General features: G+C 35.0%; 1 protein-coding gene across 2 annotated transcripts in view; it reads right to left on the bottom strand.

Moving 5' to 3' along the window:
* Positions 1-4,100: 4,100 nt before the first annotated feature.
* The window catches only part of LOC108320603 (protein HIGH CHLOROPHYLL FLUORESCENCE PHENOTYPE 173, chloroplastic), a 34,464-nt gene continuing 21,510 nt past the window's right edge, over positions 4,101-17,054 (bottom strand). The window contains exons 7-13 of one of the 2 annotated variants that reach the window (XM_017552066.2): positions 11,873-11,953; positions 9,065-9,154; positions 8,886-8,951; positions 5,034-5,090; positions 4,563-4,640; positions 4,438-4,485; positions 4,101-4,354 (exon numbers count right to left, since the gene is read on the bottom strand). In XM_017552066.2, the coding sequence (XP_017407555.1) occupies positions 4,283-4,354; positions 4,438-4,485; positions 4,563-4,640; positions 5,034-5,090; positions 8,886-8,951; positions 9,065-9,154; positions 11,873-11,953 (492 nt within the window). In that variant the 3' untranslated portion in view covers positions 4,101-4,282. The other variant, XM_052868402.1, reaches the window with a different exon arrangement.

Below are 17,054 nucleotides of genomic sequence, written 5' to 3'. Positions count from 1 at the left end.
TTAGATATTATTTGATATTTATGAATATTGTCATATTATTACAAATTAAAAATTCTTGAAAATATAATTTATTTAATAATCATAATTAAACCACTATATATAACAAATATAGGACAAAAAATTGTTTATTTATATCAAGTTTTTGATAGAACAGCGAAGGTGGTAGCAGAAAAACAGAAAAGCATAAAAGCAGAGAAGCAAGGAGGAATAATTCCAGAGAAGCAAAATATACTGAATGAATATTTTGTGAGTTGTATTTTTTTTATTATTAGAAGTAGGTACAAGTGTTGAGTTTATATAACAACAAGATACAAGTGTCAAAACAGTAGTGTTCACCTCCTCCATCCGTTCTCAAGATCTTCAATAGTTTTCTACTTTTCCTCTCCACACATGCTTTAAATCTCAAGAACACATACAGAGCTTCACTCTTCAATTTAATCACAAACAAGCAAATCATCCTGTTGTATTCATCCACAAATGTGATGAAATACCTGTTTCCTACTAGTGAAGGGACTTCAAACGATCCACATATATCTGAGTGAACCACTTCCAAGCACTACTTTGCTCTTATGCACAAATTTGCCTTGAGTGGCTTGCTGGACTGCTTTCCTGCCAAACATGTTTCACACACCTTTTCTGGCACACTGATGTTAGGCAATCTTGTAACCATCTGCTTCATTTCCAATTATTGTAGGCTTCTCCAATTCATATGGCCATACCTCCAATGCCACAGCCAATCTTCATCTTTCACAGCATTCATACACTGAACATTCTCAACTGCCTCCAAACTGATTTGAAACGTTCGATTCTTTGAGATCTTGCTTCCCAATATCAGGTTTCTATTTTCATCAAACAGCTCTACCTTATTGAATCCTCTCATCAGTGCTGTAAAGCCTTTTTGAATCAGCTGGCCAATACTCAAAAGGTTACATCTCATTGTAGGCACAAATAGCACATTGGTTATAATGGCACGAGAGCTATTCTTTCTTCTGATTACAACATCACCATTTCCCTCTACTTTCAATGTGCTATCATAAAAAAACTTCACCCTACTCTTCTTGGTTTCATCAAGATTCACCAACAATTCTCTGTGACATGTCATGTGATTCGAGCATCCTAAATCCAAATACCACAACTGATCTTGAGAGTGTGAGTTTTATTCAGATGTAGTTACCATCAGAGTGAGGGATTCTGAATGTGAGCCTCCTTTCCTTGAACCTTCTTCTGCTTTCCTATATCAGAATAGCACTCATAGGAGTAGTGCCCCTACTTATGACAATTAAAACATTCAACATTCCTCTTGTCTTTCTTGCGAAAGGTTTTATTTGATTTGTCACTATTTTCTTCTGTTGTAGTTTCATCTTGATCATCTTTGCTCTTATCATTTCTCCACTTCCCTTTCACATGTTTCCCATTCCATTTCTTGAATTTTTTCTTCTCTTCATTCTTGGAATGATACACCTTCAATGCCTGCTTATCATTCCTTATTGGTTTCTGCCCAGCAATCTCATTTCATGTGCCTCCAAGGAACTTTGAAGTTCCTCGATCTTCATCTTCTCAAGGTCTCTTGACTCTTCAATAACTACTACAATGTAGTCGAACTTTGAAGGTAAAGATCTCATAATCTTCTCAATGATCATTAGGTCACTGACTTTCTCTTCACACCTTTTCATCTGATTTGTAAGAGCAAGAATCTTGTTGAAATACCCACTTTATCACATTCTTCCATTTGTAAGAGCTCGTACTGCCTCCTCAAGGTCTGGAGCCTCACCTTCTTTATCTTCTCTCCTCCTGCATGACACCTCAACAGAATGTTCCACGCCTCCTTTGCTGTCACAACATTTTGGATCTTCTCAAGGTGTGTATCATCCACGCATTGATGAAGAATGAACAAGGCTTTGTTGTTCTTTCTTCTGAATGCAGCCTTCTAATCCACTGAATCACCAAGGTCAGGCTCAAATCCAGTTTCCTCAACTACATTGCTGACATCCTGAAACCTGAACAAAACTTTCATCTGCGTACTCTATCTGCTCCAATTCTTATGTGTCAATATAGGAAGGTTCGTTGTTGGCATATCCAATCCGACCATTCTTCAACCACTCTTCTTTGATCAAGAATCAGAATCTTGATACTCTTCTTTCTTCCTTGCCTCAATCACTCTGGCCAGCCGCACTGCACCGTGATCACGAAACTCCTCAGGTTCTCACTCAACCTAGCTCTTGATACCAATCTGATAGAACAACGGAAGTGGTAGCAGAAAAACAAAAGAGCAGAAGCGTAGAGAAGCAAGGAGGTATAGCGCGAGAGAAGCAAAATATACCGAATGAATATTTTGTGAGTCGTATTTTTTTATTATTAGAAGTACATGTGTTGAGTTTATATAACAACAAGGTACAGGTGTCAAAACAATTTAAAAGTTGTCTTGGCTTATTAATGCACATTAACAGTTTTCGTTGATTAAGAGATTTTTGGCTCATCGTGATAAATATAGGAAAAAAAATTGTGGTTTATGGATTAGTAAAATAAATGCAATAACTTGCCAAAATAAAAAAGAAATTACTATATTTATAGTAATTTAATTAATAATTTATAAATGAAGTCGTTGTTTTTTAATAGTAAAATAATTATACAAATTGCTATGTCATATGAAAAATGTCTTTTTATTATCGATAATATCATAAAAACTTTCTTAGATATGGTTGCTTATCACATTCTTATGTATTGTTATATATTTTTGTTAGAAAATAATAAGTGACAATAAAATATAGTATTAATTTTAAAGATATTAGACTTATAAATATATAAGAAGAGAAAATTTAGGGTAACATTTTTAATAGAAACAATTGCAAATCAAGAAAAGAAGGAAGAAGCAAAAAATAAGATGATGAATGGAAAGCTTACATTATTTTTTTCTTGTTTTCTTATTTTCTTTCTTGTCTTATTGTTTATATGTGATGTATTATTTTATGAGTCTAAATCATGGAATAAATGTTATTTAGTATGACTGTGATGATATGCCAATGTGTTTATTTAAAAATGTAAATGTATGTTTGTGAACGATGACTCAGCAAAAAGTGATGTAGTTATATCATATGTATACTTAGTCATGGCTTTCGAAGAGAGTAATTGAAAGTGATACATGTAACTCTCAAGGAGAGTAGTGGAGGGTGATATATGTATACTTTGCCAAAGCTTTCGAAAATGAGAGAATTACAATTTAGTTTCTTAACATTGATATCACGTGGTTGTATTTGTGGCGATAACATGTTTTGTATGATTGTGAAACAATCTATGTAATTGTATAACATTGTGAAACACGTGATTATATAAGGTTTGAGTGAATTATTATATTATGATTGATGTGTAGGTTAGTTATGATGTTTTGATGTTAGCTCATCTTTTTATTTTAGTCGTTATAGTTTCTATCCATGATGATCATATTTTATATGAAAATCGATAATCAATATCAGAAAATGAGCGACAATAGAGAAAGAGATTAATATTGAATAAAGTTTGAAATAATATTTTAGTCTTGTTTTTCTTTTCCTTTTCCGTAAGATCTAAGTTTGTAAAACAATGGTTTTTTTCATTAAGAACGTGATGTTTTAGTGAATTGATTGTAGGAACTTTAAAAAGAGGCATTTCCATAGTAAATCAAGAGTGTATTTTCTGATATAAATGGATTCCTTTACTGTTTATAGCAACCTCAAAATCTCAAGCAATTCTAAAGTCACTCACTTGCAATAAAACGTTCAAAACGGTGTTGAACAAGCTATATTGAAAGAGTTAAGTAGAAAGAAAATAAAATTGAAATAATCAAAGTAAGCGTGCTGAGATTCAACCTCACCTATATTTTTTAATTGTACTTCTGCTGATTAAAGTATTTTACTGCATTACCCAGCCTTATTGAAAGTGTTTCGCTCATTCTAAATAAATTCCTTGAGTTAGAAATTTAAGGACTTCAAGCGTTGATTCCTTAATCACTGATTAATGAACCCTTGCTTTTAAGTGTAAGACTTAGCTCAATTAAAACATTTAAATCTAATTCTAGCATTTAAAATGCATTAGATGATTTGATTAAATCTTAGATTTAAGATTAGTTACATTAGAATTTATAGATATATTTAATTTCTCAACTCGTTGTTTTGGGTTATACAAGAATATATATACAGAAAAAATAGTTACTTTAATAAATCAGGGAAGTCATGTAGAAGCAGAAGAACATAGGTAGCAAATTTATGAAATCTTACTTCTGCAAAGTATTTGTCTGAACAAGGGATCATCAAGTATTCTTCTCTAAGACGGAAAGTGCTGGTGTCAAGTAGTTATTTGCTTTGTCGGGCAAGTGTGCAACCTAAACAGACACAAAAAGTAACCAGTTTATTTTCATCATATTTTTTCTTTTAAGAAAAATGTGATCAATCATTTTTCCCATACCAGCTCATAAAGCTCCCTTCCATCTTCAGCAATATACTCGTAACATACCTACAGGATAAGGTTGAAGAGGTTTAGTTTCATTTAGGATCAAAGTTCAATCTTGAAACCAAACAGGGTTTACTCACATCAAAACTTTTGTTTCTTGCAGTTGTATCATGCAGTGCCTTTACACATATATCAGCTACATCAGCACAGCTGATGCCCTGAAAATCAAGTTTGGCAACTGGCGTTATACAGATCTTCTTTTAATACAAAATTTATGGGTTATGAAATACAATAAGTAAAGCACATAAAGATCGAAAGAAAAGACTTCAAAAACTGGCATGTGCATCTGATTGCAACTAGGCGAGAGGGCAAGGCTTCAACAAAGATACTATAAAAGATAAATGCTTGCAACCCTCTCTGAGACTTCCCTTCTCATGCACTCTCTTTATTGGGTGAAATTCACCTGGGGTCTCACTAAACACGTGCCTCGTTTCCTATTTTCAAACTAGGGAGACCCACATGAATTTCAATCGATAAAAAAGAGAATATATAGAAAAGAGTGTAATAAGTGTGTTGCTACTCTCCTTTAGCACGGAAAAGAATAGACTAACCTGAGATATTCTGTTTCCTTGATCAAATATTAGGGCACGCTGCCCTCCAGGTTCTTCCTGTCAGAAAAAAACTGAAAGTTAGTTGACAAGAGAAGAACACCAAATTGTTTCTATAAACATATGCGAAGGACAGTCAAGTCATGTCTGTTAGAAACCTTCCAAATAGCCTAACTTTAACACAAGCTTCATTTTAAGATTTAGGTATACATAAAACCTAAAAAATTGCCTTGACATTGATTAGACATCAAATATATGAATTACAACATATACTACCGTTCTTAAAAATGACCCTACCACTAAATTTATTAACCATTTAAAGCCAGGGTACCACAATGATGCAAACTTCAGAGTTTTAGAACAAGTTAGAGTGGATAAAACTGATAAGAGTGAAAAACATTGTCAATTATTGATCCCAATACAACCTGTGACTGACCACCACAACTGTGCTGTTAAGTGCCAACCCAACTTAAGGAAAGGAGTAAATCGAACACAAGATATGATGTCCCCCATAAAATGAAAAAAAGAAAAAGAAAAGAGAGAGAGAATATAATGAGGGAGGGAGGGGAAGGTAGGAAAACACAAGCTGACTTCTTGATTCTTGAGCTGAATTCTATTGACAGAGATGCGTTGATAATTGAGAAACTGATCTCTATGCAAAAGAGCATGGGAAGCCTTTGTTATGAATATTTATCAAGCAAGATAATAAGAATCATCTGCATTAAATGGCAACACTACAATGAAACAGCGAAGATTCATTCATTTATGATTTTGTAGGATGCAGTGAATGTTGGCCATAAGATTTCAAGAAACAACAAGGACTCGTCCATTTATACCCACAGGATGATATTCTAGAGGGGCACCTAATTTTGGGAACTAACAACAGAATAGCAATCTGATTATCTTTGAGACCAACATTCACTAAGGGTGCATATCCCAGACTTGTGTATAAGCAAGAATATCTCAATGGTATTGGCTACACTTTGATAACATAATCAGTGTTTGGGAGATAGTATTAGATACAAACCACTAACACCTATTTAATTAAGGATCTGAGAAAGACAATTATTTTTGTTTAATACAACTTGGAAACTTTTAATTGGGCAGGCCCCTGAACTAAAAATTTGTAATTCGATCCTTGATCTTCTACAATATCTATAATTGTTCCTGGAGTTAATAAAACAACCACAAATTGTTATTTATTTTAGGTCGCTATAGACTAACTATAGCACAACCCAATATTGCAGAACACGAAGGACTTAATAAAAATATTGTGCAGGGACTTAACTAATATTCTTTTAAAAGTTCAGGGTCCTACTTGTATGTCAACCCTTTTTTTTAATATCACTAGTAAACCTTATAAGTTTATAACCCATCATTGTATGTACACTCACTTTGGGTGTGTATCCAAGACTGGTGCATACAAAAGTATTCTCATAGATATTATTGGTTCCACTTTAATACCATATTTAATTGGTATTTGTGAGTAATTACATTTGTTTCAAACCACTAAAACTTATTTTAATAAGCATATGGCATAAGGAATTATTTTTCTTTTATAGAAGTAGTGAACCTTATAACACATCATTGTTGATGCACAATAGAACCAGTACGAGGTAGACCTATGTACTAATAGATTTCATCTACTCTTTTTTATTTGTAATGACAATTACACAAGTATTGAGAAAGTCAATGTTCAAATTATACAGTTTTGGGAATTGATAGGGGGAAAGAAGAGACTAAATATTCCGAAATTGATATTAACTTCATATGATAGATATATCAGGAAACATAAAATACAAACCTCAGTTAACTAAAACACCCCGAGGTTTTCCGCAATTATACATGCACCCTGTTGGACTAAACTCATTACTTTGGCAACCCCTACTCTAACTCCGTTAATTATTGAAACTATTACACGAGTATCCCTTATGCCTTACAGATATCACACAAGTATCCCTTAGTTTTCTAAAATATTACACATGTATTGCATTTCTTTTTAACACATTTTATACGAGCACTCTATATTTTACAAAACTAATATAGGCTCCACCAAACATGGTTGGAAAGGTACTTTAGGGATAATAAAGACATCAAACAAAGGTTTAATAGCTTTTTTTTCCCATTATTGTAATGACTTTTACAATTGTCTCACTACTTTTAATGTTCTCAATTTAGTCTCACTTTTTTTAAAAACAAGTCAAATGTAATTTCTTCTATCAAATTCATGTGACAAGATGTTATTACAATTACATGAGGGCCTCCATTGTTCGCATCATGTGTTAGTTTCATTAATAAGTCAATTTTGACTAATGAAGTGTTATTCACTGTTCATGCCATGTGTTATTATGATGAAGTCGTTACCATTAATTTGACAGAATGAACTATATTAACTCCTTTCTATAAAAAAGATGATACTAAAAAGATGAGATTAAATTGATAAAGTTCAAGATAATGTAATGGAATTGAAAAAATCATAATGGTGGGACCGAAAAAGCTATTAAATCTCAAACTAAAGAATGTCATTAGAAATGCAACATATAGATGAAAGAAATGTTGCAGAAATCCAAGAATCACATGAAGGGCTTAAAAGGATGTGAGAAATCTGTCATGAAAGGAAAGAAAGAGGGAAAAACAGGTATGGATGTTGAGAAAGATAGTCTGCAAAATAGTGGTGAAGGAAGAAAGATAGTCTGCAAGATAATCTTAAGAAGGAGAGTTCTTGGCTAATGATGAAGACAAGAAGGAAGAAAGATATCCACAAAGTGATAAACCATATGAGGAGGCAGAGAAATTGTTGAGGTCTGGGATTAAAATAGTGGTGTCAGGGAGCGACCCAGTTGAGGTCTTGGTGTCCATGGGTGCATCCACTATAGCAGTTACATATCCATATCCTGAAATTCCTGATGTTATAACACCTGCGGATCTTACTTCTAGCAATGGCCACAAAGGAATTTCCAGTTTTCTTGCAGAGTCTTTATCAACTAGCCATCTTGAATTACTCAAATGGAGGAAGGTAAAGATGGTAGGAATGAAACTTTAGGAAGGGAAGCAGTGCAAACAGTTTCAGAGCAAATTGCCACACTTGTGCTTTATGGGGATATACCAAATGTTATCTGCCTTAAGGATTCTCTGAATGCAGTCCAGAATGCTACACAAGTTGTTGATCAAATACATCAAGTATACAGAATGCAGTCATTTCAGAGGAAATAGTTAGCTCAGCATCATGATGATGATGATGATGATGAATTGGGATGGTAAGATCAATAAGCTCTTTCCTTTTTAGCTTCTAGGATGAACAAATCTGAACAAGGAGCTGGTATAGCCAAAGTTGCTGCTATTCAAATATAGAAAACGTTTCGGGGTTGGAAGAAGAGAAAAGAATTCTCGATCATTCCTAAGAGAATTGTTAAAATCCAGGCCCATGTAAGAGGTCACAAAGTCAGAAAGCAATATAGAACAATCATATGGTCCATGGGAATCTTGGAAAAGAAGCAATTCTTACCATTCATGGAACAAAAGGAATCAATAATTCTCTCATATCGAGCACCACCCAAGCCTCCAGACCTGATAGGATAAGGTTGTTCTGCAGCGGCGTGTATGCAGGGGACTTTTGGCAATTTTATTGATTGAGCTTTAGCTCTTTGTGAAGGGGAAATCCTTGGAGGAGAGAGTGTTTTTCTATTTTTTGTGTTCTTTCAAGTTTATACAGTCTATACCATACAGATCTCTTCTTTCTCTTTTCAATTCTGGGTTTCTAACAGAAACTTTGGTAAATACTCACTTGTGTCATAGGAATGCTTATTTCTATAACTAAATCAAGTACATATCTATGAATAACAATGGAAACTTTACCTGCAATGGACCAGGACGAACTATTGTGTATCCGAGGCCAGATCTTCTTAGGGAGTCTTCACCAGCCTAGAGAATTCAACATTAACATGATTAGACATCACCCAAAAATAGAAAGGAAGAGAAGTAGCAACTTTAAACTAAGTAAAAGAAACAAAATAAAACAAATAAATCAAACCAACCCTCTTCGCTTTAAGAACCTGGTCGCGTCTGGAAGGCTCAATTCCTAGTCCAGAACATGAAACTAAGACAAAATCAGTTTCTTGCCCAGTCTGCAGTACATTCACACGGAGATTTTACATTATTAGAGTGCTAAGTGCCAGTAACATCATAGCAAACATAAATCATCTAGATTCCTTGTTAAGTAGTCTTTTATAGTGATGCAAAAAAAAATTGTTTCAGATTTAAAAGAAAAAGTAGTCTTTTATGTTTTCCTCTTTCACATTGTTGGCAATAAGCAGAGTATGATAAGCAAAAAAGTAACGCAAGATAGCCTAAGACACTGTTCACAGAGTCCAGTAACTATACTCGCACTTATTTGATTATTGGTGTCGTCCATGACTATAATGAATCAAGTATGTATGAAGGGGTCAGTCAAGCGGTTTGGGTACTCGGTTGGTTCCCGTTCACTTGCCCCTTTCATAGTCCATTGGTGAGTAGGATGGTAAACTTAGGGTGCCCGCCTCCTCTCTCTTCAGACATGTCTTCGACAACCTAGAAATTGTTGGGTTGTCGCTTTTTGAAGTTGGATAGCTTGGTCACTGAAGACAATAGTTTCTTAGAGTAAGTAACTATAGCATAGATAATAATATACCACTAGCTCTACAATGTTAATATACCTAAAATCCCATGGGAAAAGGAAGCCTAATATAATAAGTGATATTTTTGGAGGAAGGAAAAGAGTCTGACTTAACAAAAATTGGCCCAAGTTGCTAATTCTTAAATATCTGAGAGGGTTGCAGGACTATGTGAGTGAATAACTCCTTTAACTGTAACATGTTAGTTTGGTATTGTCATTTTATGTTTTATATTTGACAGTTACAACTTATTAGATTTTGAGGAGAAAAGTAAACATAAACATATGAAAATAAATGCAAGATTTGGTTTATTCAACCCTTGTGAATATACATAAATACGAGTCTTATTAAGAGACTATGAAAAAATGAATTAAACTGGGCGTTGATGTTCGCTCTAATCCATCTTGCTAAAAATCTATAGTTGGTGCTATTCAGTATATTACAATTACTACAACTGAAATTAGCTTCTTTGTTAACCTATTACGTTAATTTATGGCTGCTTCACTTGAATATAACTGGATTGCTGTCAAGAGGATTCTAAGGTATCTTCTTAAGGGTTCTCTTTATCGTGGTTTACTTTTGTCTCTGGTTGTGCCAACTATTTCTCTGCCCATGCGTGTGTTTTGTGATGCGAACTGGGAAACAGATACAAATGATGGGAAATCTACTTTTGGCATTGTTTGAAGTTCCACATTAACTACAGATAAGACGATTTCATAGTATATAAGTGGTTACGAACCTCACCTTACAAGTCAATTTTGTAAGGTTGAGTTAGTCTTAAAGTCCACTTCTTAACATAGTATCAAAGTCATGGGTTAAAGTCTATCCTAACAAGATTTGTTATTTGTTCGGCCTATCGTGCCACTCTCTATCAGGAGCTTTGTTGTCTGTTGGAAATCTCATATTAACTAGAGATACGACAATTTCATAGTATATAAGTGAGTGCAAATCTCACTGTACAAGCCGATTTTGTAAGGGGTACAACAATATGTGAATTTAGACTCTCCTTAAAGAATTGGCTATTCATTGTCACACTCTTTCAATCCATTTATGATGCACGAAATAAACTCATGAAAATTGACCTTCTTTGTGTTTGTGAAAGGTCCTAGACAAGCAAATTGTTGTTCATTATATTCCAGGTGTTGATCAATCTAGCCTTTGTCCCCTAATCGGTTTCAATTTCTAAGAACCAAACCTAGTACAATTGACCTTTAGTGAGGGTGTGGAAGAATAAATCCTTTAGTTGTTAGTTTGATATAATTGTCCTATTTTGGATTTTGTTTCAACAATTACAATTGTTACTCTAAAGTTGTTTTTTGTTAGTTGTTATAATTGTTTTCATCAGTTAGATGGGCTTCCGTAGTCCATCTTACTGAGTGAGTTTATGTGTGCTGAGAATATTTACTTAATATATTTTTTATTTAAATTAGTTTCTTGGAAATCTTTCAATTTTAGAAATATCTTTCATATAAAGATAAAAACATATTTATTTATTATTTAGATTTATGAAATCAAGATTGAGATATTGTAAATATTTGATGTTCAATTACATTTTGCTCTATATAAAGAACATGAATAAAATAAAATAACAAGTTCTTCCATACAAGATATCTTTTATATTTCTCATATCTTCCAAAAACACCTAAAAATCCCAACAATGTTTAATTCAATCTTACAAAACTAACTTGTGAGGTGAAGATTGCATCTTAGTTATATATTATAATTCAGCCTTATTCTTAGTTGATGTGAGATCTCCAGCATACTCCCTCATGTTGAGGAATCAACATCTCAAACATGAGATTAGATATTTATGAGCACACCCCCTCATGTTGAGGAATCAACATCTCGAACATGAGATTAGATATTTATGGGCTATAAACCTCACCTTACAAGTTGGTTTTATGGGGTTGAGTTAGAATTAAAATCTACTTCTTATCATGTTAGATATCTTATCTTTTATCTTTTGTTTTTTGTTATTATCTTTGTCTATCATTATTTGTATTTTTGGACTTAACTCATATTTTCTTTATTATAAATACAATACCCTACATGTATTTTTAACACAAGGGGATTTACTCCTATATCTTCATTTGAATTATTGCTTTACAAAACATAAACAATGAACATTAGACAAGTATATGATAACATTGTAGTTTATGCCATGATAAAAAGAAATTGTATTGAAGAACTTACAGGCAAGGCTTTAATATATTCCAATATAAGCTTAAAGCTTCTTAAATCCTGTTTCGTTGTTGCATTTACTTCAACAGGCTTCTGAAACAAAAATGAATTAAGGATCAGGACACTGCAATTATACACTATTGAAAAATAAAATACAAGTTCATGTAAGAAAAAAGCGTAGAAAAGATAAGGTATATAACAGGAAAGGAAGATAATAGCCATTAGAAAATGTACATGATACTATTCTCTGTCCACAATCACTGATCAGATGTTAGCAATAGATTGATGCGAGAAGCCTCTCTTGGACAAGAAGCAAGAGTTCCACTGTGGGAGTCAGATTCTTATCCAATATGTCTATTAGTGGAATCCCCAAAATTATAAATCTCGTGTAAATGAAGGGAAATTTTATGGCTTAAAGGAGCTTATAAGACATTCTTGTATATTTATGTTCTTAATTTTGGAAGGTCAGTAACAAAGAAGCTGTTAACAAGCTACCAAAGAAATGAGTCTATATTAGAAAGTGAGATAAATTGTGTTTAAGATAAATGCCATATGAATTATTTTTATTGGAACTATAAATTGATTTAAATTTTCTAGAAACTTCTCCCTTCGAAAATAATTAGAATTAATATGATAGGTTTGGTATAGTAGTCTATAAGAGACGTAATAAATAAGGGGGTGTGCCAGCTGTAACGGACTATTATAAATAATCCAGAGTCAGAGGAGGGAATTACTTGTAACATTCTATACGACTTGAATACCTACTACTTTGGTAGGTGCATTGGAGTAAAGCAATACAGATTTTCAAGAAATAGTCTTGTATTTTCAGTTCTTAATAAGCAGTTCTATCATAATACTGCACAGGAATTGGCTTATTTATTTCTTGTATGGAGAATCATAAGTTGTATACTCGAGTTCATGCAAGCTTGCAGCCTGGTTTTGAATCCTAGGACCCAGCAGGTTGCACGTGCAATCCAGATTTAAGAAAACGCATTATTTGCCCTATTACCTCCTCTTTGAACTTAAAACATGCTCCCGATGGAGTATAGTATAATTACCAAGCAGTTTTGTGATAGGTACCCAGATTTATTTAAAAATGTAAAGACTTCCAAGACAGGTTCTTGGATGTTCACCCAGAAAAACTAGACAGCTTTATTAACAATGAAACAAGTACAGTAATCTAAATTGTTACACTAGCCCGGGTCTTTCAAGAGGACCAAACTCTCCCTAGCCTTCCCTTTACAAAACTTCCTAAAGAAACTGCTAAAAACAACTGCCTACATAGACTTTATAAAAGTCTGAGACAACAAAACCTACCCACATACAGTTATAACTGTCTGTCCCTTTTTGTTTCTCCCAATATAAACATTTCCCTTGAACCTATCAATACCCCCTCCAGGAAGTTTCACTTTGTCCTCAAGGTGAAAAGCAAGAAACTCCTTATTGATGGCAGTAGCATCTTCCTAGCTGTTTTCAATGGGTGGGAGGTGTTTTCAACTTTACGAACTATCTTCTTTTTTCCTTATTTTGTAAACTGTATCAAACCTATCAACACCCCCTCCATGAAGGTGCACCTTATCCTCAAGGTGAAAGTCTAGAACTTCTTTATGAATGCAGGCAGCAAAATCCCCTAACTCTGGAATTTCCTCTTCCGAAATAAGTAGCATATGGAGCTGTTTATTTTTGCAAGTATGATTAGCCCCAAACTTTTCATCACACCTGAAGCATAAGCCCTTTTTCATCTTATCTTGTGATTCTTCTTGGGATAATTTTCTAAATGGTGCCCCTCCTTGTTGAGTCCTAGCAGGAGAACTATTGATGGTGCTCATATAGCCACTGCTCTCTCCACTTCCTCTGTTGGAGTTGGTAAAACACACTGAATTTCCCCCTCCCTTGAGTAACTGCAAGTAGGTGGCAATTGTCTGTAGGTGTTACTTTGAAGTTGCACAGTGAGAGAGTCCCCCTTGGTGGTGACTCTAACCTTTTCCTCCACCATTTGAGCCTTCATCATTAACTCAGCAAGGCTCTTGGGCTCATACAACTTAACCTCTGCCCTTATTTCGTCCTTTTCAATTCATTCAGAAAAATACCAGTCAAATAATCCTGCCATATACTTTTCAAGAACCCCGCATATTGCTCAAATGGTTCAATATACTCTCCCACCTGCCAATTTGTCTAAGCCCAATCAAGACTTCAAAAGGATTTTGAAGCATTGTTGGTTGGAACCATTGAACAACTACCTCTTTGAAAGCCTCCCATGTGGGATTCAGATAGCAAGTCTCCCACCACTGGAACCAATTTAGGGCTTTTCCCTCCAAAGCCACCATATAGCCCTCATCCTCTCCTCCTCATTGACTTCTTTCAACCAGAAATACCTCTCCAACCGGTTAGTCCAGCCATAAGCATCTTCTCCTACAAAAACAAGAATATCTAGCTTCCACCATTTTTCCTCAGTCAGTCTTGAACGTCCACTTTCATTCCCTCGTCATTCTTGAGATTGCCCACACTGCCTTCCTTGGAAATAGAAGCACTATCCGCTGTTTGTTTATCAGAGGATGTGAAACGTTGCACCAACTCTGTCAGCCCTGTAAGCATTTCCTCCAACCTTTGGAACCTTCTCTGATTTTCATGTTCCTGTTCTTGCACTATGCGCTCCAATCCATTCAATCTTGCCTCCATTCTCGTATTGACCATGTCGCACAACCACCACAACACCAGGAAAGTGGCTCTAATACCAATGATAGGTACCCAGATTTATTTAAAACGGTAAAGACTTCCAAGACAGGTTCTTGGATGTTCACCCAGAAAAACTAGACAGCTTTATTAACAATGAAACAAGCACAGTAATCTAAATTGTTACACTAGCCCTAGTCTTTCGAGAGGATCAGACTCTCCCTAACCTTCCCTTTACAAAACTTCCTAAATAAACTGCTAAAAACAACTGTCTACACAGACTTTATAAAAGTATGAGACAACAAAACCTACCCACAGACAGTTATAACTGTCTATCCCTTTTTGTTTCTCCCAATATAAACATTTCCCTTGAACCTATCATTTTGCTTCTCCTTTAATTTTTTTTTCATCTATTGTTATAGAGACTTCTTAGCTTATTGATTGGGCTTTTAGTAAGGCCCATTTGTTATTGTAATATGAATAGTCTGAGCTTCCTATAAACAGGTGATAATGCTAATTCTTACCATTATCTAAGCATCATTTTAGTAGCAAAATCAACTCCTTTCTAACTTGTAACTTGTTTAATCCTCTTCTTTTCTCTTGTTTTCTAAATAAATGTGTTTTAGGCTACATTGATGTATTATCATCACTAATCCCCTTATTTTGTAGCTAATATTAAGCTTAGAAGAACCTCCACCAATATATAGAGCTTAACCAGTCACAAAAGCAAGTAAAAAAGAGAGAATTTTGGAATGCTGTGGCTGGGGTGCAGCTGGCGTGCAGCTGAGCGCCACCTGATCCGACTTGCTATAGCTGAGCTGCACAGTTTCTGTGCAGCTGAGCGCCACCTCTCTGGAATGCTGCCGCTAGGGTGCAGCTGGAGTGCAGTTGAGCGCCACCTGATCCGACTTGCTGTCGTTGAGCGGTACAGGTTTTGTGCAGCTGAGCGCCAGCTCTCTGGAATGTTGTCGCTGGAGTGCAGCTGGCGTGCAGCTGAGCGCTAGCTCTCTAGAATGCTGCCGCTGGGGTGCAGCTGGGTTGCAGCTGAGCGGTGACACTGCTAATGTGTCAAAATGCCTATTTATTCAAGTTGTCTCGAAGCATTTGGGGTCTTTGGTTCTTTGGAGGTGCATCTCACTCAGAAGAGAGCTTGGAGGGCTGCTAGGGCTCGTGGGAACACTCCCTTCTTCCTCTTGGGTTCTTCATCTTCTTCCATGGCCATTTTGTAAGCTTAAAGGCTCTCCATGGAAATGGAGAGCCAAACCCATCTTGTTGGGGTTAGTTGTAGCCTTTGAATCTTGTGTAATTGTTGAATGATTTGAATATATATATGCCTTTTTTATCAATTGCTAGTATTCTTGTTTCCAATCTTAAAGCTTGCATGTAATGGGGATGTTCATGACTTGATTTTGGGGTTTCATGGGTTATGGGGACATAAGATGGAACCTAGAACTGAAACAAAAGTCCTTGTGGTTCATTGATTCTAGGGATGGAAGATGATTCACATGTTGTCTTAGATCCTAGCTCTTTAATGCGGGTTTGCTTGTTGGAAAATTGTTGGATTTTCCAAGGGATTGGAGTTTGATAGGGAAAACCTAGGCTCTTTCACCTAAGGGATTAGGGCTAGAGTGTTTTAGTGGATTGACTTTAGTAAATTGATAGTGAGGAGATGAAATTGGTTATACACAAGAGTGCATTGGTGAAAACTAACCTTAACAATGTCATTTCATACCATTTCTAGTCTTTTCCATTTTCAAGTGCCTTCAATACCAAAGTCCAACCTTGTAATTACTTGTGAATTTATCTTTTTGCACATATTCTTAAATGATAAGTTGTTCTTGAGTCTAGATGAGTTGTTAATCGCACAATTCTCTAGTATTACGAGTCTCTTGGAAAAACGATACCTGGTCTTACCACGGTTTATTACTTGAACGATTCGGTACGCTTGCCGAAATCGTCCTAACAACAGGCAACCTCAAAAGCTCTTGTAATCATCTTTTTCATTTCAATGAACTTATGTTTTCTGTTCAGAAAATTCATAACAGAATTCCTTTTTTAGCTGTTTGCGTAATCACAGCAGGTTACGAACTATAGGCACTGTTTCATCCTTCTCTTTCTTTTTACCACCCTCTTTTGCACTTACAGGGGTCTTCTCTGCTTTATTATTGTTAGAATGTAATTAGTTATTAACTCTTACAGATTTGTTAATAATTAGCTGATACAGATTCCAGGAAATTAGGGTCATTGATCCTTGATTATTAGCAAGAATTTGTTGTATTACCATAATGTGTCTTATGGTTCCAGTTTTTTCTTACCATTTATCTTCACAAGGCTTGTCAGTTAGGAAAACACACTAGTCAAACTATGGTGCTCAAGTTAATAAAATGCATCCTTCCCTTTTGACTTGGTACATTTAAGTATTTGGGTCCTAGTGTTGTCAGTTCAACTTTGGGTTTTAATTATTTTGTTACTCTCACGGACATTTTTTTCCTATGTACTTGGTTATTCTTAATGAAAGATT

The sequence above is a fragment of the Vigna angularis genome, chromosome 9 (genome assembly GCF_016808095.1).
Source record: "Vigna angularis cultivar LongXiaoDou No.4 chromosome 9, ASM1680809v1, whole genome shotgun sequence".
Taxonomy (NCBI): domain Eukaryota; kingdom Viridiplantae; phylum Streptophyta; class Magnoliopsida; order Fabales; family Fabaceae; genus Vigna; species Vigna angularis.
This window is presented reverse-complemented; position numbering and strand designations above follow the sequence as displayed.